The sequence below is a fragment of the Chiloscyllium punctatum genome, chromosome 7 (assembly GCF_047496795.1).
Source record: "Chiloscyllium punctatum isolate Juve2018m chromosome 7, sChiPun1.3, whole genome shotgun sequence".
In the NCBI taxonomy this organism is placed as follows: Eukaryota; Metazoa; Chordata; class Chondrichthyes; order Orectolobiformes; family Hemiscylliidae; genus Chiloscyllium; species Chiloscyllium punctatum.
The window spans coordinates 109,500,303-109,524,036 of record NC_092745.1 but is presented as its reverse complement, the minus strand read 5'-3'; the positions used below and the strand labels follow the sequence as shown (position 1 = coordinate 109,524,036).

The 23,734-nt window shown below is 39.6% G+C and overlaps 1 protein-coding gene across 5 annotated transcripts in view; it reads left to right on the top strand.

Annotated features, from left to right (window-relative positions):
* The window catches only part of LOC140480038 (palmdelphin-like), a 104,670-nt gene that overhangs the window by 29,027 nt on the left and 51,909 nt on the right, over positions 1–23,734 (top strand). For 3 of the 5 annotated variants that reach the window (XM_072574587.1, XM_072574589.1, XM_072574586.1), the window contains exon 2: positions 17,500–17,545. In XM_072574587.1, coding sequence (XP_072430688.1) covers positions 17,501–17,545 — 45 coding nt within the window. In that variant the 5' untranslated portion in view covers position 17,500. Of the gene's footprint in view, positions 1–3,106; positions 3,161–16,765; positions 17,546–18,260; positions 18,330–23,734 lie in introns of those variants that run through there. The other 2 variants (XM_072574590.1, XM_072574591.1) reach the window with 2 other exon arrangements.

Genomic DNA, 23,734 nt, shown 5'->3' with positions numbered 1-23,734 from the left:
GGCACACCTAAATCATTGGGAAAATCATTTTAAAATACCTTACACCCAAATGAATTGTAGTCACTGTTGCATTGTACGTAATTGAACAGAGATGAGCTGTAGGTATTTTTCCCCACTGTAATGATTACAAACTAAACAGAAAATATTTACAATTAATAATGTGAAAACAATTCAAAATTTCATTAAATATGACAGATTGCAAAATCACATTTCATTTAAAATGGTCCCATGATACATTTAATTCTGATACTATCCCTAAATATTTTAAAGCATTTTTTTTCATATAATGCAATAACTTGGCTCAAAGATTTACCTGACTGGTCCAGGATGATTTTATACAGGAGGAAATTAAGAAAGAGAGAAGACACAAGATCACTAAAAATAGAAACAATTGCTTTATGCTCAAAATGAATTGTGAGAATCGAGCAGGATAGATGAAGTCACTGTAATCTGTTTGAATTACTGTCAATCTATCAATACTATACTAAACTCTTCTTTTCAATATTTGAAAAAGAGATCGTGTAATGAAATTTCCTTGGTTGCTTTAGTGTTTTGCTAGATATGTCTGAAAATTTGCTGAATGAATCATTATAAATATATTTAAAAAGGATTTTACTTGAAGAATGTGAAGACTGTATTATTGACTTCTATTTTATCCTTTACCAACCTTCCACAGCCACCACAAGAACAGAATCAGTGGGGTTGAGGGAAGAGTTAAAATAGTTGAATGCCACAACATGATGCTAACTTATTACTTTCCTGACCACCATGATACTTCAGGGCAGTATAGGAACCGGGCAATGCACTTATCAAGTATAGGGAAGGACATGCTTAAGATTCAGAACAGCCTGATGATAATCTCATCACCACCTAACCCATAAGTGGCAGTCCTCTGCTCTCTGTTGTAGGCCAAGAAAAGTACAATGGCAGGAGCCAATTGGCCAGAAGAGACCCAGGTTAACTTTTACAGTTTTCCTTCTCATGGGTCAGTAGGAGACTAAGTGTCCGTGCAGGCATCACAAAGAAACCTTTGACCTCCCAATCCACTGCCATCAACTGATTATGCCTGGATTTACCCCTTCATTAATCATGATTGTACTTTGACTTGAATTAGCTTTAGCTCTATTGTCACATGTACTCCCAAGAGTACAGTGAAAAGTTGACAAGTCACCACTTATGGCGCCATCTTAGGTACAAAGGTACAGATTCCCGACTACAAATTCTTAGGAAAAAGAATTAGAAAAATAAACAAAAAGTCCAGAGTTACAGGCATTCAAAAATACAAAATAATAACAATTACTTAGAAAAATGAAGAAATAAAAAATTCAGAATGATAACATAATGAAGAAAAATAATGTTTAAAAAGGGACTTTATGATAACACCTTTTTAGACTGCTACGTTGCAACCAATCTCCAGGCAAGGTTAGTTCATTATAATTCAGATGGGATATCCACGAATCATTTACCCTCAGGTAAGAAAGAAAGGACAAACTCCCTTTTTATTCAACCCCTCCTTTATCTTAGTTGGGTGCAACAAGGTAATTAACACAAGAGATCCCTTCACTCATGGATATTTTTACTAGTTACTTTATATATAGATTTTAAAAGGAAGCAATTTAAATAGGTTTGAGGAAAGAGGGAGTTTATTAGTTACTAAGATGTGAGGAAAATAATAGAACACAATACACAGATTTAAAAATGAGGGGTACAAACAATAACATTTCTTAGACTAAAAAGATATACCATTCTTTGGCTTGTCCATGAGGAGTAGATGGTGAAACATAGCAGCTGGTAAGTTAGCTGATTACTGCTGGGCAGCTGAGCAGTGGATCTGAAGATCTTTGGTTCTGGAATGAGTTAGCTGGAATGAGTTCTTCTGTTAGGTAAAAACAATGACTGCAGATACTGGAAACCAGATTCTGGATTAGTGGTACTGGAAAAGCACAGCAATTCAGACAGCATCCGAGGAGCAGTAAAATCGACATTTTGGGCAAAAGCCCTTCATCAGGAATCCTGTTCTCCTGTTTCCTTTTCAATGGGTAACTTTGCTGCATTATGACTTACTTCCAGTGAAAGTCCTTTTCTTTACATAATGGATGTTCTCCAGCTGCCATCTTCACAACAAACACCACCATGTCAAAATAGAACACCAAAGGATCACATACAGTAGCCAGTTTTCAACTATTATTTTTTAAACCCCTTTGAAATACCTCCACAGAGGCTGGGATCTTATCACCAAGTCACCCTTTATTTGTACATGAATAGTCCTTGACTTTAGTAATGTTTCATTCAGATTCAGATCAGCTGTATCTCTCATTCAGAGTCAGATACTAGCTGTCAGTAACACTGATACTCAACACTTTTTAAATGTTAACCAAGGCTCCCTGATAGGGGCTGTTAATCTGGTCCAATCAGGGAACTCATATTCTATAAGGTCCAGCTGACTGACCTCATAACAATTACAACACACTTCTTTTGTGTATTTTTGGAAAGAGAAAACACAGATACTTTTTTTAAATCAAGGACTGCATTCCTTTCCCTCACATCCCGTCCACAGTCACTGGAGATGGTTTCTGCTGAAATAACCAACAGCCTCAGTTATCTCTGGAATCACAGGGGATTACAGTTCAGTTGTTACATACCATTTCTTCCTTTTGAAATGCCTCTAACTGTACTACCTTCACAGACGCCAGATGCAACATTCCATACTCTCTCTCACAACGGAGTATAATCCACACAGGAATTTACCAATCTCTGAATTACATTTTCAGAATTTACATTCCAGGCCATTTGTGACTTGTATGTTGTTTTATTTTAAAAAAATTAATAGAAGAAAATCCTGTCATACCTAAAAGTTAAATATGTCTTTAAGTGAAATTCATTGTCACGGCAGCTATTGGGACCATTCCCACATCAATCTGATTGGATGTCAGCCAGATGTCTGCCTGTATTTAAGTAAAGTGCTGCTATTAAACTGACAGAACTTAGTCCTCAGTTGCTCCCAAGTTGCTACCGGTTTCCTGTCTCAATATTAAGATTTGCCATTTGTTCAGCATCCTGTCAGAAACAAGCAACAATCATCTGATTTCTTTCTTCTGAAACTGGAAAGCTTTTATGACACTTAGCCATTCACCGTGAATATCCTCTACATTAGCTGCTGGTAAGTCTTGGGTATAGTTCTCTGCCCTCTTGGCAAGAATCAGCTGCTCTGCGTGGACTGATATACTTTCAAAGACCTAACTTAAGAAGCTTCCAGTATCTGAATGTGATTTTAATCAATGCAAAAATTAAAATACAAGAAATAAAAATAAAAGACACGGCAGTTAGATTTTATTGATTCTGCTTCTAAATGGCAAGCTTAACTATCCCCCCTGAGGACAGGATTACAGTTTAAGGAATTGGGGTTTGGAAGTGAGATGAGAAGTAATTTCCTCACCCAGAGTGTGGTGAGCCTGTGGAATTCTCTGCCACAGAAAGCAATTGAGGACCAAACATGAAATGTTTTCAAGAAGGAGTTAGACACAGTTCTTAGGACTAAAGGGATCACAATGGAAATAGGTTTTTGTGGTCATTATTACTGATACCAGCTACCAGAAAGCCACCTCTCGCTGTATCACTGATGCTGGGTTGCCTGCAGCGTTTGATTGGATAACATTGTACAACAATTTTGCTCCAATTTTCTACTTTGTGAAGATCTCCTGAGGAATAAGCTGGCAAGCAGGAGTATAGGTTAACTGTTGAAAAAAATTTATCAATTTCATTTCCAGTAATTAAGTTAAAGCATAGCTATTCCAATGACTTGTTATTTCAATGATGTAGGTATGACCATTTTCATAACAAAAGGCTATAGTGACTTCAATTTAGCATTCGTTAAATCCTAATTCTGGACATAACACTTTGCCCAGGTAGATTAGAATCATCAGTCACATTTGTCAATACCATTGAAGATAGTGCTGAGTTTAGAAAAGGCTTCATATTAGTAATGTCCTGTTTTTAAGAACTTTGGGTATGTTAACATATGTTGATAGATTGAAACCTGTTGTTCACTTTAGCAGAAAACCTTTATTCTTTATTTACATTTTCAGGTTACCATTTCTTATGCCCAGCTGCTTTGGCTCTCAACTTTAATTGAAGCCTTTTGAATCCTGAACCATGATTATTCTTTTATCTCCATCTGCCGTTTGTTCAGTTGTATCATACTGTCATCTAGCAACTGCATAGAAATTGTACATTTGCATTGTTAGTCATTCAGAAATGGGGAAATTGCTCTTATGATATTGTTATTAACATAAGGGACATTTTCAGTACTGGTTACCTGAGTATTTCTTGGAATAGTCCAAAGATCATGTTGCTTATTTCAAAATAGAAATAGTTGATATTTTAAATAATGCTCTATTGTTTTGAATTCACTAACCTTTGGAATGTGCTTCAGGATACTGTGCACATTGTGATGTTTAAATGCAAGGGCAAATTATGTTTGACCTTGCCATGCCCCTAAACCACTCGTTAGCTAGCCTAAATGAGTATGTAATCCCAACCAATGCTGCCTGAAGCTAATTTGAACTGAATTGTTAAAGGAACTCTTTGAACAGCCAAAATAGCTCAGTTGGGAGGTCTTTGGTTCAATCTCTGATTTTGGCAGTGAATCCTTTTGGACAATGGGCCAAGTAGCTTCTTGCAAAAGGTGTTTGTGTCAGTGTCCCTATCTTTGATCCAGGAGACCAGAGATCAAATCTTCTCTGTTCCAGACATATCTGATAACATCCTGGATTAGGTTGATTAGAAAATATCTTAATGGAATTCTTAGGCTCATGTAATGCACTGGTACTGTCCCTACCTCTGGGGTAGGAAGACCTGGGTATAAGTCCCATCCGCTCCAGATGAATGTACCTCTGACAAAGTTAATTAGAAAATATCTTTGGGAACTCTTTGAGGGGGCTCATATGGTGCAGTGATAGTGTCCTACCTATGATCCAAGATGCCTAGGTTCATATCCCAAAGCTATGTAATAGCGTCTGTGAATAGGTCAGATATTAAAAAAACAAATAATTTTTTTGTTAATTGGCAGGTGCTTGTAAAATCATGGTTACTGCTTATCAGAAAGAGAACATGATGTTGAAGCAGAATACCAATGCTTTCTCCCTCTATCTTCAACTGCTACCAATGCGTTGAAGGACAATCACTGAATTCTGATGACCACACTATTTCAAACCCACCTCAATGTCATTTTGTAAATTATCTTCAATTATCTAATTAAATTAAACTTAGTAAACAATCAATTAGGTCAATCATAAATGTCCGCATTGTAGACAATCAACTTTGAATTGTCCTGTTCAAGGATGAAACGGCCACAGAGTCTATTGTAATCAGTGATTTGAAATGCAAAATAATTCCATGCACAAACTCACTGCACAGTGATGAACTTCACTACAGAAAACACAAATGTAATGAATTAATTTTACAATGTGATTCACAATCTTCAAACTAGGAATGCAGTCCTGTCCTAAATTTGTTATAACTGATCTGATCAATACAGACATCAGATTGGAATTCAGTCATATGATAGGATGACCAGAGACCTCATGATAAAATATCTGCTAGCATAGTGTGTAGCAACAAAGTGGGCAGCTACCATGAGTGAACCTGGAACAGTTATATATGTTCCACTTCACACCAAATTGAAGTACAGCTACATTTGTCCCAGCTCTTCTGAAACAACTACTGGCTCATCAATATCAGCATGTGAAAGATTAATGTATTCGTATAGATGATAATCTCTTCGATTCAAGTATGACAACTCCCATCCAGCTATTTTAGCCAAGACAGATTAATGCCTGCATTAAAACAACAGGTGGAGGAATGTCACATAAATACAGACAACATTCAGCTGCCAAATATATCACCAGTGATTTCTGGACTGTGATTAAAATGAAATGCCCTGATGTGAAATCAACAAATAGCTCCTCTCAAAATGCAATGTCTCCTCTCTATTTCAGCACACAATCAGTGCATTTGGACAATGGAAAATTATACCAGCATGCCATTTACTTTAAATGCATATTCTACATCAGCACAAAGTTGCTCAGATACATTAGGATGATTTTTATTAATCATCTAAGAAGTGTCAATTTTGACCAATTCATGGAAGGTTTCTTTGCGAACCGTAGTGACTTTTCTTACACTCTTCTTCAAAGCGCACCTCAATAGCCATGCAGCATACAACCACATTCACACTATTGCCTGCTCATTAATGACCAAACTACCCACCACTGTTGCCCGCAGGTGTCACTTTTATGGTTAACTGTGATTACTCCTGCTTCAGAGATGACTGTCTTCAATCTGTAATGACCAATGACAAAGTCAAGATTGCTAATGACCAGGATTTATACCTCAAACAGTTGGATACCATGTGCATTTCACATGCATGGTGCTATAATTACAGAGTTCTTCAAGCTGTACTGTGAAAGTGCCTAATTAATGCAATTGCCTCTTGATGGGCTTCAAATCACTCACATGAGAGCCTGCATACACAGGGACAAAAACTTACCCAAAGCAATTCTAGTACAGTGAGTAAATTCCCATTTCCTGTATGCACTTATGATTTGCATGAGTATAAAAGGCAACATAGTTGCTAGCTCAGCCTGGTAAAGAAAAGCCCATTTCCCTGAATCTTCATGTTCCTTTCTTCCTCATATTCCCTGTTGAGCCCATTTGCACTGAGCTTCTAAATATTCCTGAGCACCTGTATGAATGGTAACTTTGTCTCCAAACATCAGCCCCTGAGCCCGAGCCCTACAACTGAGTCATACCAACTATCGAGCTGCACTGTTCCTCTGTCAAAGCCAGGTTGATTGTGACTTTTGAAGATCCATCCCTTCTACACTAACCAGTGTCCTCCAACCCACTATCACCTGCCCCTTCCGATATGTTGTTTTACTCCATTCATAATTATTGTTGCCTCTACATCCCAGCATGTCACCTCCAATCTCCACAATTGATATTGCCTGCTTATCCTCCACAGTAGTGGGCCCGGAAAGCTTTTCTTGACTTTTATTGAACAAACTCCAGGACTAACCATTGCCCACCATCTCCTCTCCAAGGCCATTTTAGACAGACAGACATGACTGATGTGTGACTCCTGAATGATCTCTCTACAGTTTCTTGACTGACTTACTATGAGGCTTCAGACTGGCTGCATTGGATCCACAGGGCTGATGGTGGTCTGCTCAGTGACAGCAACTGCCAACTGTGTTCAAGCTCCTGGACTGGTTTCAGATGCTGCCCAATGTGTCAGGGCCCTCTGACTGAAGGCTGTCTCCCTTGACTTCACTGAGGACAACTATTCTCCTTAGACTTTTGCATTTTGCAGAAGCACATGCAGTGTGTTTGCTATGCAAGTTGTTTGTTCAGGTTCAGACCTAACATCGACAAAGCAACATGTCCACCCCCTTGACTGATCATCATTGACAGCCATGACAAGCTGCCTGGCTTTTGTGTCTGCACTAAAAGGCAAGGCAAGACAAAAGTCCTGTGAGCCTTTAAGCTCAGAACATGTGGGAAAAGTACAAGAAGGCGAGGCAGAAATGATCATCCACATGTGCAAAAAGTGAGTGAGCGCTAAGAGAGAAAAGTCCTGAGATGCACCCTGGACCAATTGTGAGGTAGATGTCTGTCCCTGTACACTAAATGTCCTGGCAGCAATATTATATGAAAGGTGCCAATACACTGCCAAGTGCAATACTGAAGTGTAGAACCATGTTGGAAGTGGGTGGAAAATGTTCCAAAATAATGCAATTGGGCTGGAATATATCTGATACCAAATTCCATGGAGGAGGGGGTGTGAGTTTGCACTGTCCATGGAACATGCCCTGAGATGTTGGGGACAGCTGCTCACAATGAAGGCCCAGAGGAACATGCTGCAATTTGTAATCACCAGGTCAGAAACTGACAATGTCTAGGTTCTATGTAGTGCATGACAGAATAGGAAAATACATACTAGTGAGGCACGATTAGGTTCTAATGGCATGCAAATAAGCCCTTCACCATTCATTTGCAAGATTTGCATCTCAATTCAAATTCAAAATTCAAACCTTTTGCAGAATCTGACTGCCTTTCTTGATATCGGAATCTTATTACAGATGAACTCGCCATACTTTTCCAACTGACTTGCCAAACCCCATGTTGCTTTTCGGGTAAGGAAGGTTACACCTTTTTTTAAATTCTCTGTGCTTATTCTATCATCACCACCTTCTATCTCTCCAATATAGGTCAATGCACCTCAACCTTTGGTTATATCATTCTAGACTTAACAGTGAGTTCAACATCAGATGATACCCAATTCTCCCATGAGCTCAGATAATTAATGCTAATAATGGTTCTGCTGTCACCACGGACACTTCCTTCAAGAAGAACAAAGCATTACACTGCTGAAAAGTATGTACTGGATATCAGTTGAACTTGTTTGTCACTTGTTATTGAAGCTGAGGAGCCTGGACATTTACTTGTGATGACATGGTTAGATTTGTCATTCACATATAGGAGAGACATTGGCCTATGGTATTACAACTAGACTGTTAATCTGGAGATCCTGGTAATGTTCTGGGGATGTGGTTTTGAATCTTTCCCTGGTAGATGGTGGAATTAAGAGTCTATCGATAACTATGAGTCCATTGTTGATTGTTGGAAAAACCCATCTGGTTCATTAATGTCCTTCTTTAAGGGAAGGAAACTGTCATCCTTACCTGGTCTAGCCTACATATGACTGAAGACTCACAGTAATGTGACTGACTCTTAACTGCCCTCTGGGCAATTAGGAACAGGCAATAAATGCTGGCCTAGACAGTGACACCCTCATCCTGTGAATGAATTTTTAAAATTCTACAACATTGAGATATGCTGACTTGATTTCAACAGCAAATAAAATAGTTCCATTGTGCTAGCTTTCTGAATAGTCAGCAGTGTGGCCCAGTGACTGGTTTGGCCTTCAAGTTCTTTGCCCTCTGCAATATACCATTACTGGACCTTTCTTCAGCTTTCTCCTCTCTTCAGATCATTGGGCTGACCTTGTCCTTCACCCATCACACTGTTCTGCCACTGAGCTTTACTTTACTCCTTGCCACTTCCTTCTGGTTTTATTGGTCTTGGCACCAGTTGCCACCTTGTAGTAAAATTAGGTCTGTCCTCAAGCAAATGAGTATTAGCAGTCTTTATTAAGCATAATTATATACATGTGGTGATAAAACAGAACAACTCTGGAACCCTACAGTCTCTTGTTTCAGTTCCATATCCCAGCCTCTGAGTGTTAAATGCTATGGAGTTTCTTTAATCGGTAGAAACGTGCTCATTGCCATTGGCTGGTAAGAAGTACAGAAACCCTACCAGCTAAAAAGTCCTGTCCATGGCCTTGTTAATTGAGGATCTGGAGCTACTTAGAGTTCTAAAAATGTGGGGTTTTTCAAGATGATTTTGATAAATGCACCTCTTCAGCTCTGATATGGAATCCCTACAGTATAGAATCAGGCCATTCCGCCCTTCGAGTCTGCACCGACCCTCCAAAAGCATCCCACCCAGACCCACCCTATCACCTGCAGTTTCCATGGCTACTCCATCTAGCATGTACATCCCTGGAGACTATGGCCAATTTATCCTTTCCAATCCCCTTAACCTGCACATCTTTGGACTAGGGGTGGAAATCAGGGCAATTGGAGGAAACCCCCACAGATACAGAGAGAATGTACAAACTCCACATGGTCGTCCAAGAATGGAATCAAATCTGGATGCCTAGCGCTGTGAGACCACTGGGCTATTATGCCATTTCAACTGATAGGAGATCATCAATGTCCTTTCTCTGTTGAGTTCCCAACATTGTGGACACTTTCCACAGGTAGCTCAATCAATGTTTTGTGCAGATCCATCATTTGTGCACTCCAACTTTATTGAATTGTCTAATTAAGTAGACTTAAAATCTCTGTTTTATGTTACCAAAAATTATTGATTTGAGCAAGGTGTTAGTCATGGGGAGAGAGTGTGAGAGCTGTTTGGCCCACATGAGAACTCACCAATTAAATGTTAATTTCATGCAAATTAACATTACTTAAGTGTTATTCTGGTACCATCATACAAATTGCTTAAGTGAACACTGACTGTATTGAACACACAGAGGGGTGGTCAAATAAACCATACCATTGCCAATAAAATTCCATGGCAGGTACTGGCAGTAACTAATGGCAAGATATATAAACTTGTGCATAATCTAAAATTTCCATGAACAAAAGTATAAAAAATGTGATGCTGAGCCTAGGTTAAATGCCCAGGATCTCAGTTCGAGTTGGAAACATGAACATTCAAACTCAAAGTAAGCATGTTGTCAATAACATTGAACTGGTACTAAGTTTCGTTACATCATCATACTCACTCTCTGTTAACTCATTGTTATAATATAAAATTAAAGAAAAATACAAAGTTTGCAAGATTTTAACTTGAACCTTAGATAGCCATCTATAATTTTCGTTCCTGCTATCTTACCATAGGTTTAAAGTAAACAAGTTAAAGCTCCTGATGAAATCGTAGAGCTGAATTTCAGATAATCTTGATAAAAATTCATATTACCCTCAGATGTACTTGTGTGAATTATTTGCGACTTGGACTTGCCCAACAATTAGGTAAACACAAGGACTACAGATGCTAGAAACCAGAGTCTAGATTAGAGTGGTGCTGGAAAAGCACAGCAGGTCAGGCAGCATCCAAGGATCAGGAAAATCGACCTTTCAGGCAAAAGCCCTTCATCATTCCTTTTCCAGCACCACTCTAATACAGACTTGCCCAACACTTCATAGTCCTCTGTTAATCAGCTCACCAACCCCTATCTTCCTCAATAAAGTTGGGAGGACTATCAGCAGCCAAAAGTATTTCATACTTGAAAGTGACAAATACATCCTACAGTTGTGGATGATTTTAACAATCAATTTATTTGCTAGCCACAGACTAAAGCATAGAGGCCTAGATTCCTCAGTAAATCTCTGCTAAAACTCTATGTACTTCATATTTTAATCTCTTCCTGTCTAGAATTAGGGTTAGTGGAGTGGGGTGTCTAGAGTTGCAACTGATGAAAACGAGTAGCAGGGTATCCATGTTGTTGTTAGACGATGAAATACTTTATGACATCGTGACTTATTGAGGGTTTGAAATGAGCATACCAATTCTATGTGCAAAAGCCCCAAAAGAGATAGACATTTGACATTGCTGAGGTACAAATGTTAACTTATTTCCAATCAACAGAAACGTCAGTCATTATTTCTCTTACAACCTATGCTCCCTTTTGACATGAACCATATAATGTTGCACAGAATCTTGAAGGAAGCACAGATGAAGAAAGCACAGATAATTGATGTGCTCACTTCAGCATGATCCTTATTATTAAAGTTCTGCAAATACTTTGTGTGTCATGTTCAAAACTGAACGTAGTGTCTATTGAGATCATATGACATGTCAGCAGCTCCAGCAGACATGAGCATTCAGCATCAATTTTGTTTCTGGTTATTTGTTTTCTCTGTAATGTGGCATTATGTTTTATCATCAGCACATTGTCTTCCTAATCTTCAATGTGATTTTAAAAAGCCACTCATTACAAATAAACAAGGGAAACTTCAATTTGCTCCATCATGTGGTTTGATGCCATGCTAGGCATTTGGGTTCAAGATACACTGGTTGGATAAAGTTTAAAGTTTAGATCTGTCTTCAGGCTTGGACTTCAAAGTAACACTATTTATAATATTACATACTAAACACTGCTGCACATGGTTAACATAGAACATAGAACATTACAGCGCAGTACAGGCCCTTCAGCCCTCCATGTTGCGCTGACCTGTGAAAATAATCTGGTGCCCATTTAACCTACACTGTTCCATTATTACCCATATGTATGTCCAATGCCCTCTTAAATGTCCTTAGCGTCAGCAAGTCTACCACTGTTGCAGGCAGACTGTTCCATGCCCCTACTACTCTCTGAGTGAAGAAACTACCCTTAATATCTGTCCTAAATCTATCACATATCAAATCACATATATATAAATATTATGTAATGACCAATTCATCATCTTTGTTTATGTCCATGTGCTTTTATGACTCTGTCATAAAAACTGGGTGTTCTGGTCTGGGTGCTCTCCTAACTTTGTCCATGCTGTGCTATCTGTATTCAGTCATGTAACATCATCATAAGATGGCTTCAGAGTCCTGAAGCACTTAGGCGACAGAAACCAGAGAGTCAAGCGTTAAAATGGGGTCAATGTATAAAGTATTCAATTACCTGTCATCTAATGACACTGTTTCCTTGGCCAACTGTGTCACTCACATGACTTGTATTATGGACTAGACCAGGCCCGCACTCCCCCCGCCCCAAGTTAATATTAAGGTGGTAAAGAAGAAAACAGCAATCAAATTGTGGCAGGGAGGGGCAGAAAATATAAGCAGAAAAGCAGTGGAAGAAATTAGAACCAGAATACGTAATAGTAGTAAAAAGTCAAAGCCTGATTAGCTCTACGACATGTTGTGCACATAGAGTCAGAAGAGATACACAGCATGGAAACAGACCCCTCGGTCCAACGTGTCCATGCCAACCAGATATCCAAAATGAATCCAGTCCCATTTGCCTAAATTCCTCTAAACCCTTCATATTCTTATACCCATCCAATTGCCTTTGAAATGCTGTAATTGTACTACTCTCCAACACTGGCAGTTCATTCCACACACACAACCTCCGTGTGAAAAAGATTACCCCTTAGATCCCTTTTAAATCTTGCCCATCACCTTAAACCTGTGCCCTATATTTTTTGGACTTCCCCATCCTGGGGAAAAGACTTTATCTATTTACCCTATCCATGCCCCTCATGATTTGATAAACCTGTCAGGTCACCCCTCAGCTTCCGTGGCTCCACAGAAAACAGCCTCAGCCTGTTCAGCCTCTCCATATAGCTCAAACCCTCCAACCCTGGCAACATCCTTGTAAATCTTGTTTGAACCCTCTCAAGTTTCACAACATCCTTCCTACAGGAGGCAGACCAGAATTGCATGCAGTGTTCCAATAGTGACTTCACCAATGTCCTGTACAGCCACAACATGAGCTCCAACTCCTATACTGAATGCACTGACCAATAAAGGAAAGCATACCAAATGCCTTCTCCACCATCCTATCTACCTGCGACTCCACTTTCAAGGAACTATGAACCTGCAACCCCAAGGTCTCTTTGTTCAGGAACACTCCACAGGACCTTACCATTAAGTGTGTAAGTCCTGCTCTGATTTGCCTTTCCAAAATGCAGCACCTCACACTTATCTAAATTAAAGTACCTCTGCCACTCCTTGGCCCATCTGATCAAGATCCTGTAAACTGACATAACCTTCTTCGCTGTCTACTACATCTCCAATTTTGGTACCATCTGCAAACTTACTAATCATACCTCCTATTTTCACATCCAAATTATTTATATAAAGGACAATATGAAGTGGACCCAACATTGATCCTTGTGGCCTCTGGTCACAGGCCTCCAGTCTGAAAAGCAACCGTCCACCACCACCACATCTTCTACCTTTGAGCAGGTTTGTGTAAAAAGGAAGATAAGTTGACAACACAAATAGAAATAATGAAAAACCGAAATAACTATGATGTTGGATATCATAAACAAAAGTAGAAATTACTGGAAAAAGTCAGTAGGTCTGCCAGCATTTGAGGAGAGAAATCAGAGTTAATGTTTCATGTTCAGTGACTCTTCTTCATAGCGATTCTGAGGAAGCATCACTGGACCTGAAATGTTAACTCTGATTTCTCTCCTCTGATGCTGCCAGATCTGCTGAGCCTTTCCAGCAATTTCTGTTTTCGATCAAAATAAAGGAGTATTTAAAGCTATTACAGAGGGTTGGAACCATGATGTAATAACATCAGATCACATGAAATTATCTGGGAGCTGTGTGTAAGGTTCCAGAAATATCCTGTGAGCATCTCTTGTTGTACTTCCTACATCATTCACTAACTTGGGTATGAACTACCTTCTATCAGCAAAACAGACCTGATCATATTATATCATCTGTCTACAGAAACCACATGTTTCTTTTTATTGGGATCATGGACAGGGAATCTGTTTTGCTCATTCATAGCCCATGCAGAAAATGTACTCCAATCATTTGGTTTCTTCAGGCAGCATATACATTAGTATTGTTTCTTTGGGGAGGAGAGGTTGAAGTTAGGTGTGTGACCTGTATGTAGTTAGTTCAGTGTGGGGGTCTAAACAGTCATTAGTCGCAGCCAATGTGTTGCCTGGCATCAACAATCAATCACAAGAGGCTGAAAGTGCTGTCCCAATTGGTGAAAAATCTTCAAGGTTGAGAAGATCATTGTCGTGAGATTGGTCTGCAACAATGTAACGCATGTGTAGATTGTAATGTAGCTTTGTGTTGGTGATATATCAGGGGAGAAATTGCTTGCAGGAAATACCAGATCACCTAGACAGATCTAAAGCTAGCTTAGTGGTTGCTGCTGCAGAAAGTCCCTTTCCTCTTGATATTGAGAGTAACATGAGAGGGAGAAATAGTGAACCAATGTTGCACAGTTTCACAATAGGAAACGTCAGTGTCATTGCTCCAGTGAAATACAAGCCTGAACACAGTGTGGACTACAATGACGTGATCAGAAATTGCTGACATTGCTGGCTTTGCTACAGACTTCAACACCGTGAATCATTGTATGGTGAACCTTACATATTCCGTTTTAAACAACAGTATTGCATCACCAGCACTTTACTCTTCTTGCCATTAGTAACCAGAGCAGTACGTAAAAGTTGTCCTCAATTCCACAAACAAAGAAAATTGCCCTTGATAAAAGGAGCTCTGATTTATTGCAACCTGATATATTAATACAGTTTCTGGGTACAATATAGTGACACACGCATTTCCAAATGAAGATAATAAATCTTACTACCAGCCATTTATGGTCCAGAGATAACAACTAAAAATAACTGAACTCTATTTGGGTAGGAAAGGAACATTCATTGAGGTTCATATTTAATACTAAGGTATATAACTCAAAACATGAAGGGCATTCAGCAATGTTATAGATGTCACAGAAATGCTTGTACCTCACTCCAATAGTTAATGTACTAATTGCCCTCTCTAGCTGGAATGTTTCTTGATAATGGGACTCCACCCAGAGACAACCCCACTTCAACAGTCTGCAGAACCCATACCCACATTATGATTGTATCGCCCAACAATTGGTGGCTGTCAGTTGCTATAGCTTTAAGAAAGCTGCCACCAGTCACCGGGGCTGCTGGCCAATTGGAGGGCCAGCAGCTCAGCAGTCTCAACAGTGCATGCAGTGTTATGTTGGGAATGCAACTGGAAGAGAAGGATGTCATGGAAAGATACAGCCTTCCTTGCAAATTGAGAGGGGTTTGGGATTGCTGAGGCCATTATGGCTGAGACTGGCATTAAGTTGGGGGGAGAATTGGTAAAGATAGGTAGTGCCTTTGCCATGGAATGGCCATTGCTACAGTAGGCACCCTCAATGGATCAAAGAGAATCCCTCACCCCTGACCATGGGCTGGCAGGAAAGTTGCCAGGGTTCACTAGACATTGTCTCCATTATGGTGGAGAGTACCCCCACATCTCCCACTACTAATAAGATGGCAATGAGGGCAGGAGGAGATCCTTATTTGATGTCCAGGTAAGTGCTTAAATTGGCTTTTGGGCAGGAGCCGAAAAGGGTGGCGCTGGAACAGCACAGCAGGTCAGGCAGCATCCAAGGGGCAAGAGAGCTGATGTTTCAAGTATAAGCCCTTCATTTGGAATGTGGACAAGAGGGCTGTCAGCCACCTTTAGAATCGCTGTCAGATGGTGTGACAACGGGCAGTTACATGCATTCCAATGCCACCTCCAACATCCCCACACCACCAAACCCTGCGTCTCACCCCCCACCCCAAGTACCCTCCAAACACATCTCCCATCCAGTGCCCTAAAGGCTGGTAAAATTCAGCCTTTTGTGTTATGCTGAGGAACACTGGAGAGAAAGGTTAAACTGGGGGAAATTGGTTAATGCCATTGATACATTGACTGATAGTTGAGAGTGTGTTGCTGGAAAAGCACAGCATGTCAGGCAGCATCCGAGGAGCAGGAAAATCGACATTTCGGGCCAAAGCCCTTCATCGAGGTGAAGGGCTGGTGAACCGAAACATCGATTTTCCTGCTCCGCGGATGCTGCCTGACTTGCTGTGCTTTTCCAGCAACACACTCTCAACTCTGATCTCCAGCATCTGCAGACCTCACTGCCTCCTACATTGGCTGATAGTAGATTGAAGTCTGATTACAGTGTAAAACCAAATGGTCATTCATTATCTGACTGTTTTGTGATATTGATCTATTTCACCACTCATTGGGTTGCATTTTACAAGGCACTATCAAAACAAAAGTTAGGCGTCAATTTTTAAAAAAGCATTGCAAATGATGCACACTATTGGCAGCCTCCAAGAGCACAATCCTCAGTGGAACGATGAACCACCTTTCAGAGATGCCTGCCCAAGCTGAATGGCACTTTGGTAGCCAAGTTGGTACTGGTAGTCCACTGGAAATGTGCACATATGGCGAGGAGGTCTCAACTGGCACTGTGCTCATATGCAACATACAGTTAACAAATGCAATGCAATGCCTTATTTCCCCATTTTGCCATCCTTACCCTGGCTCCTTCCATTTTGTGCACCTAAAATAGAAATGATCCCCTGTAAATCTAAAATAGTAACCTTTTCATAATGTTATTACTATAGTCCCCTACCAGGGAGGATCATTCAACTCAAAGCATTAACTTTGTTTCTTTCTCCACAGCAGCTCCCAGACTGTTGAGTTTTTCCAGCACTTTCTATTTTTATTTCAGGTAGCCAGCAGTGTTGTACTTCTCGAACCATTGAAAATAGGCCGGAAAATGCTGGAATAGGCCATTCAGCCCTTCACGCCTGCTCTGTCATTTAATATGATCATAGCCGATCATCCAACTCAATCCCCTGTTCCAGTTTTCTCCCTCTATCCTTTGATCCCTTTAGTCCTATGAAGTAGACCTGACTCCTTCTCGAAAATATTCACTGTTTTATCCTCTACAAGTCTGTCATGAATGTAATTTAACCCCAACATGCCGAATATCCAGCTTACTGGGACAGTTTTGTCACATTTGCTCAGGATGGGAATAAGTTACCTCGCCTTTTCAAACAATCTCATCAAAAAAATTCTGGACTAAGGGAACATATGGTCTGTCACTCAAATGTGACAGCTATGCCAGCAATCTGTGTCTGCATCCCTTCATCACACGTGTCCGACTGGGTCAGACCAGTACCATTATCTGTTGGAAGTCGTCCTGACAAGCAAAGATACTCTCCACCCCACTGCAGCACAGGCCAGACCTACCTCTCCCTCTCCTATACATGCTATTTGCCCTCCTACTTCTGTTCTTTCTGCTTTAATTCTCAGGATGGAAGAGACTGATCTACTGAAAGAAAGGCTACAAGCGATCACGGTAAGTCCTCTGACTTTGCCTTCTGTGTAATCCTGTCTGTGTACGCTTGTGTTGTGGTTGTATATGAAGGGCATTTTCAGGTCAAAACCTCCAAGGGCCTCCAACTTCAGAAACTGTGAGTTCTCCTTGCAGACAGAAGTCAAAGTCTCTCCTTCAGCCATTCAGCTGTTTTTACCGACAGTACATTCCAGACTCACTTTCACACCAGATGTTGGCAAAAGTATACTTTTAATCTTTCAATAAATAACTCTTGAACTGAAATTTTTTTTAAAAAATGGAAGCTGCAACACAGTCGAACATAGAGACATGTCAATACATTGATTTTAAAAGTATCAGCTTCCTCGTGAGATTAGATCCTGTGCCAAGTACCATGACACTGGTCTGCTAGAGGGCAAGTTGGTTATTTTCTAGATGAGAATGGAATGTGAAGCCACGTCATTTTAATCATAGCATGGCTTTGTGTGTAGTGTGGCACTTTCACAATAATTTTATAGTGGAAGATATGCTTAATGCGAGAATTCGAAAATCTTGGTGATAATAAAACAAATGTCCGTGTTTGAAAATTTGTATTAATCAGGAAGAATTCCAATTAGACTGTCATGTTATATTGTTCTTATCAATAGTCTGTATATTTGTCATTTTATGATACCACACCTGCTATGCATTAAAAATGATATTGTTAAATGTATGCCATAGTAATATCTAATTGTTCAAGATACTACAGATCACATGGATGGGGTGTGGACTTTTCTTGCGTCTCTATGGACTACTATATTAATGGCAGGTAATTAGATCATAGGATAAAAATCTAAATTCGAAACTGGCATGTCACAAATTTATCTCGTCACTAAGCCAGGAAAATTATGCACCACAGCATTAGTACAGAAGTGTTGAGTGGTAGTTTTTTTTATATACAATTGTGTAAGTAAATCTTTTTTCCATTCTTTTATGCCAATCCACAAACAATTTTCTGGATTACGTTCTCCTACACTTTAAGACACAATACATTTTCTTACAAGTTACTATTTCACATATAAATTTTTATACAGTTTTTAATGACAAATAATTATTACTTTGGCTACATACATTTTAACAAGAGTCTGATAGATTTTGCTTCAGCAACGAGAAGTTTCATACCTCATAACTCAAAAAGATTTTTAAAAGGTCCAGGTACATTCCACAAAGTGAAAATAATTAGAGGCAACCTTACAGAGGTTTATAAAATCATAAGGGACATGAATAAGGTGAAGAGTCAAGCTCTTTCTCCTCAAGTTGGGGAGTCCAAAACTAGAGGGCATAGGTTTAAGGTGGGAGGGGAAAGCCTTAAAAGGGACCTGAGGGGTAATGCTTTCATGCAGTGTGTTGCATGTATGGAACAACTGCCAGAGGAAGTGGTGGACTTGGTTACAATTATAACACTTAAAAGGCATCTGGATGGGTATATGAATAGGAAGAGGTTAGAAGGGCATGAGCCAAATGCTGGCAAATCGGACGAGGTCAAATTGGGATGTCTGGTCAGTGCAGACAAGTTGGACCAAACGGTCTGTTTCTGTGCTGTATAACGCTATGACACAATGACTGCAATAGATAAGAGAGGCACATTACATGTATATAATAATTGCTAAAAGGAGTGATATATTGCCAAATCTTGCAATCAAGATAAATGCAAGAATGCCAAATTTCAAATACGCATAACAATTTAGACTAGAAGAGGAGAGGGTGCTGATTGGTTGAAGTCTTGCCATGGACAAAACAACAGGAGAGTGTAGGCTCCCCAACTTCCAGTGTAATTCAAAAAAGGCAGAAGGCTGAAATATATATTTTTTATTTGTAGAGAACCTGAATGTCTATTGATACTAGCAAGCATAAATCAGTCATGTTACAAACTCAATTGACTTTCTTCAACTAATTATTAGTACAGCCAACAATACATTCAAGATTGTTCAGTAGATGCTGCCCAAATATAGAATCACAAAATTACAGAAAACGTTTTGTTCTCAGTTTTGCAAGCACAGAATAGTTGCACTCTGCCTGTTACAAACAATCAAAGGACTTGCTGCTTGATTAAATTGGAACAGGCCTATCTTCCATGTGGCAAACACTGCCACAGCTCTGGGTTTGGAAAATGTTGCATTTGAAATGACTGTATTCCAAAAGAAAATGACTAATTTTTAAATAAAATTCCATTCCTTAATACTGTGCACAATGACAAAGCTCTGACCTCTTCATGCAGCATACTTGATGCAAAATTTCCTGTTTCAATTTATAATTGACAAGTCTAAACGTCATATTAATAGAATATTCCACATAAACAGCTGACTCTTTAATTATTATTTCCAATGACAGCAGATGGTAAAGAATTGAAAGCAAGTGTAATGATTTCAGTTTAATTAACCTCCTTATAGTTAACCTCTGTGTAATTAACCTGTAGTTTCTCCAGTGCATTGTAGAATGTACTGATTATATAATCATGTACAATAATTTGGATACTCTTCTTTCCCCAATCAGTTAACTCCACAAAGTGTTGTTCCATTCATACTAACTAGAGCAACATGAGCTTTACTTCAATTGAATGCCATATCTAAACTCCCTGACTAAACTAATAGCATTAAATAAAATCCCTGTGACCTCGTTCCTTGGGGTTGCAGGTGATGACTGTATTACTGTCAACTCAGGCAGGCCAAGTTCTGTGGAAATAAATTCTTTTATATTCACATTGTAGTTTTGTGCTGTAGGCAGATGCCTCAACTTTGTTGCTATCAGAGAGTTGACAAGTTGACATGCTTACTCACCCCACCCCCGCCATTGGCATGTGTAAGAAAGATACACAAGGTGATAGTCAGCCTGTTTCATAGTATTATGAGTTCTTGGTTCTTGGCCATCCGGGTCTGAAGTGGGACTTAAACCAGTTTTTGCTCAGGGACAGGGATTTTGCCCATTGATCCACAAGAAGTCTTGGATACCCTAAAACCATACTTGATAATAGTTGGCATACTCAAGAAAGATGGAAAGGAAACTGAAGAAGCAAACTAAATTTAGATATTATTTTGGATTTTAAAAAGTACCTATTGGTAATCAGTTTACATAAAATATTAGATCTATTCTTCAACTTTAAGTATCTAGTCACCTTCTTGGAATTATGTCTAACCTCGATCACAACTAATGTTGGAGGTCAGTTGTTTCATAAAACACCAATCTAATTGACTCAAAGCTGTGCCCTGCATTTACATTTTACAATTTTAAAATTTTAGTTTTACCATTATAGCTTTAAAAGTATACACTTGCTTATTTCTAAAGCAGATTTTGTTTTAATGACAAATCAGTGAGTAAGTGTTTTTAAACAGAATTTAATGCCACAAATATTGCAAAACTTAGAACAACTGCAAAAGCAGCCTACTCACCGTTCTGGCCACATTCAAATTAAATGACTACGAGGATTTTCCAAAAATGGGACATTTGTTGGGGGACCCCAATGCAGCAACAGTCAAGCATTCCTTGAAGGGCCTTTCGGATGCTTCTGATCATCCTGATCCTCCAAAAAAAATCATTTTCATACCTGGCCTCCATTCCTAACTCAGTGGAATTAAATACCAGAAGACTATAAGCTATAGGAGCAGAATTAGGCCATTCAGCCCATCAAGTCTACTCCACCATTCGATCATGGTTGATTTGTTTCTCATAGCTTATTCTCCTGCATTCTCCCCATAACTCTCAATCCCCTTACTTATCTTTCTGTCTTAAATATACTCAAATGATTTGGCTTCCATAGCCCTCTGCAACTATGAATTCCACAGATTAACCCCTCTCGGACTGAAGAAATTCCTCCTCATCTCAGTTCTAAAGGGTCATCCCTTCACCATGAGGCTGTTCCCTGGATCCTAGTCTCTCCTACTAGTGGAAACATCTTCTCCACATTCACTCTATCCAGACCTCTCGGTGTCCTGTAAGTTTTAACCAGATTCCACTCTCACTCTCCCCAATTCTTCTCAACAGCATTAAGTACAGACCCAAGTCCTCAACTGCTCCTCTGATGACAAGCACGGCATCACCGGGACTATTCTTTTAAATCTTCTCTGGACCCTCTCCAACACCAGCACATCTTTCCTTAGATGTGTGGCCCAAAACAGCTCACACTCTTCAAATTGCGGTCTGACCAGAGCCTTATACAGCTTCAGCAGTACATCATTGCTCATGTATTCTAGCCCTATTGTAATGAAAGTCAACATTGCATTTGCCTTCCTAACAACCAACTGAACCAATATGTTGACCTTAAGAGAGTCCTAAAGTAGGACTCCAAAATCCCTTTGTGCTTCAGATTTCCAATGCCTTTCCCTGTTTAGAACTATTCTATTCTTCCAACTAAAATGCATAAGCTCCCACTTTACCACATTATATTCCATCTGCCAAAAAAACAAAACAGCATTCAATTGGGGAGGCAAATTTATATTGGCCTTCATTGCAAGAGGATTTGAGTTCTGAACTAGGGATATCATACCGCAGTTATATAGCTCCGTGGTAAGACCACACCTGGAGTACTGTGCGAAGTTTTGACTTCCCTACCTAAAAGATCTACTTGCAATAGAGGGAATACTGGAAAGGTTCACTAAACTTATATTGGAGACGGGATGTATAGAACATAGAACAGTACAGCACAGTACTGTTGTGTTGGCCTTCTATCCTATTCTAAGGTCAGACTATCCTACATACCCTTCACTGTACTAACTTCCATGTGCCTATCCAAGAGTCACTTAAATGTCCCTAATGTATCTGACTCTACTAACACTGCTGGCAGTGCATTCCACGCACCCACCACTCTGAGTAAAGAACCTACCTCTGACATCTCCCCTAGACTTTCCTCCACTTACCTTAAAAATATGCCCCCTCGTGATAGACATTTCCGCCATGGGCAAAAGTCTCTCGCTATCCAAACAATCTATGCCTCTCAAATTCTTGTACATCTCTATCAAGTCACTTCTCATCCTTCTTCACTCCAGTGAGAAAAGCCCTAGTTCCCTCAACCTTTCTTCATAAGACATGCCCTCCAGTCCAGGCAGCATCCTGGTAAATCTCCTCTATACTCTAAAGCTTCCGCATCTTCCTTATAATGAGGCAACCAGAACTGAACACAATGTTCCAACTGTGGCCTAACCAGGGTTTATCTGGCAGTGTCTGGAAGATACTGGAAACACTCAGTGGGTCATGTAATCACCATCTGTCACAAGAAACATTATTGGATCCTGATTTGCAAGTCTTCAAAAAATAATCTGAGTCTCAAATACTTAAGAAAACAATGCAGTGGTGAAAAAGTAGAAGGTGCACCAAGGTTGGATTTTAACCCACATTTGGCCAACTTTGCCCGTTGTTGTTACAGTTTACTCTATTGTGAATTATTTCCCTTTGTGTAAATTCAATTTCAGTTGAGACAGAATTTTTTCATGTGTTTGAATATCCAGAATCAAAAGTGACTTGCATGATTTACAATTCATTGCTACAGCCCTATTTCAGCCACAAACTCAGGTTTTACTGTCAATGAGAGTTGCCAGGCTATTCACTGGTATGACTGCAGTTAATTCCTGCTGCCTGCCTCTCAGTGGCATTCCCACTGTTGGCAAAAACATCAGATCATAACGGAATAACATTGCTCTTGAATTTAAGGCACAGACACTGGCAGTAAACAACGGTTCAAAAAATCTACCACAATGGTGATTGTTCATTGGATTCCAATTTTTAAAACTTCTTTACTGTGCTCCCTCCCAGAAGGCCTTTGAACAAGCAGCAGTGATGCTGTTTAGTTAAGATCAGAGCTTCAATAAAAAACTATATTCCATTCACCCTCTGGATGTCCGCTGGTCTTACAATCAGTGACATTGAAAGGACCAGGAGCAAGTGAGAACAGGACATAAGAACTTTTAGCAATTGGGAAAGACTCTCCATCCAAGAAGTTTTTGTTTTAATGGTCAGTACTACCTACCTGCCTTTTTACAATATTTCTCAATTACACCACTCCAAAAGAGCCCCAATTCAATGATTGATTATAGTACTGTTCGCCTCATCAGCTGTTGGTAATTCTGGCAATCGCTGTGACAAGTGCCTTTGTTTTGTTGTGACAATCTTCAGGTGCTCAAATCTGATGGTGTTCATCAGTGAGGATACTAGATATTGTGCTACACTGTTCCTCTAGAATAATAT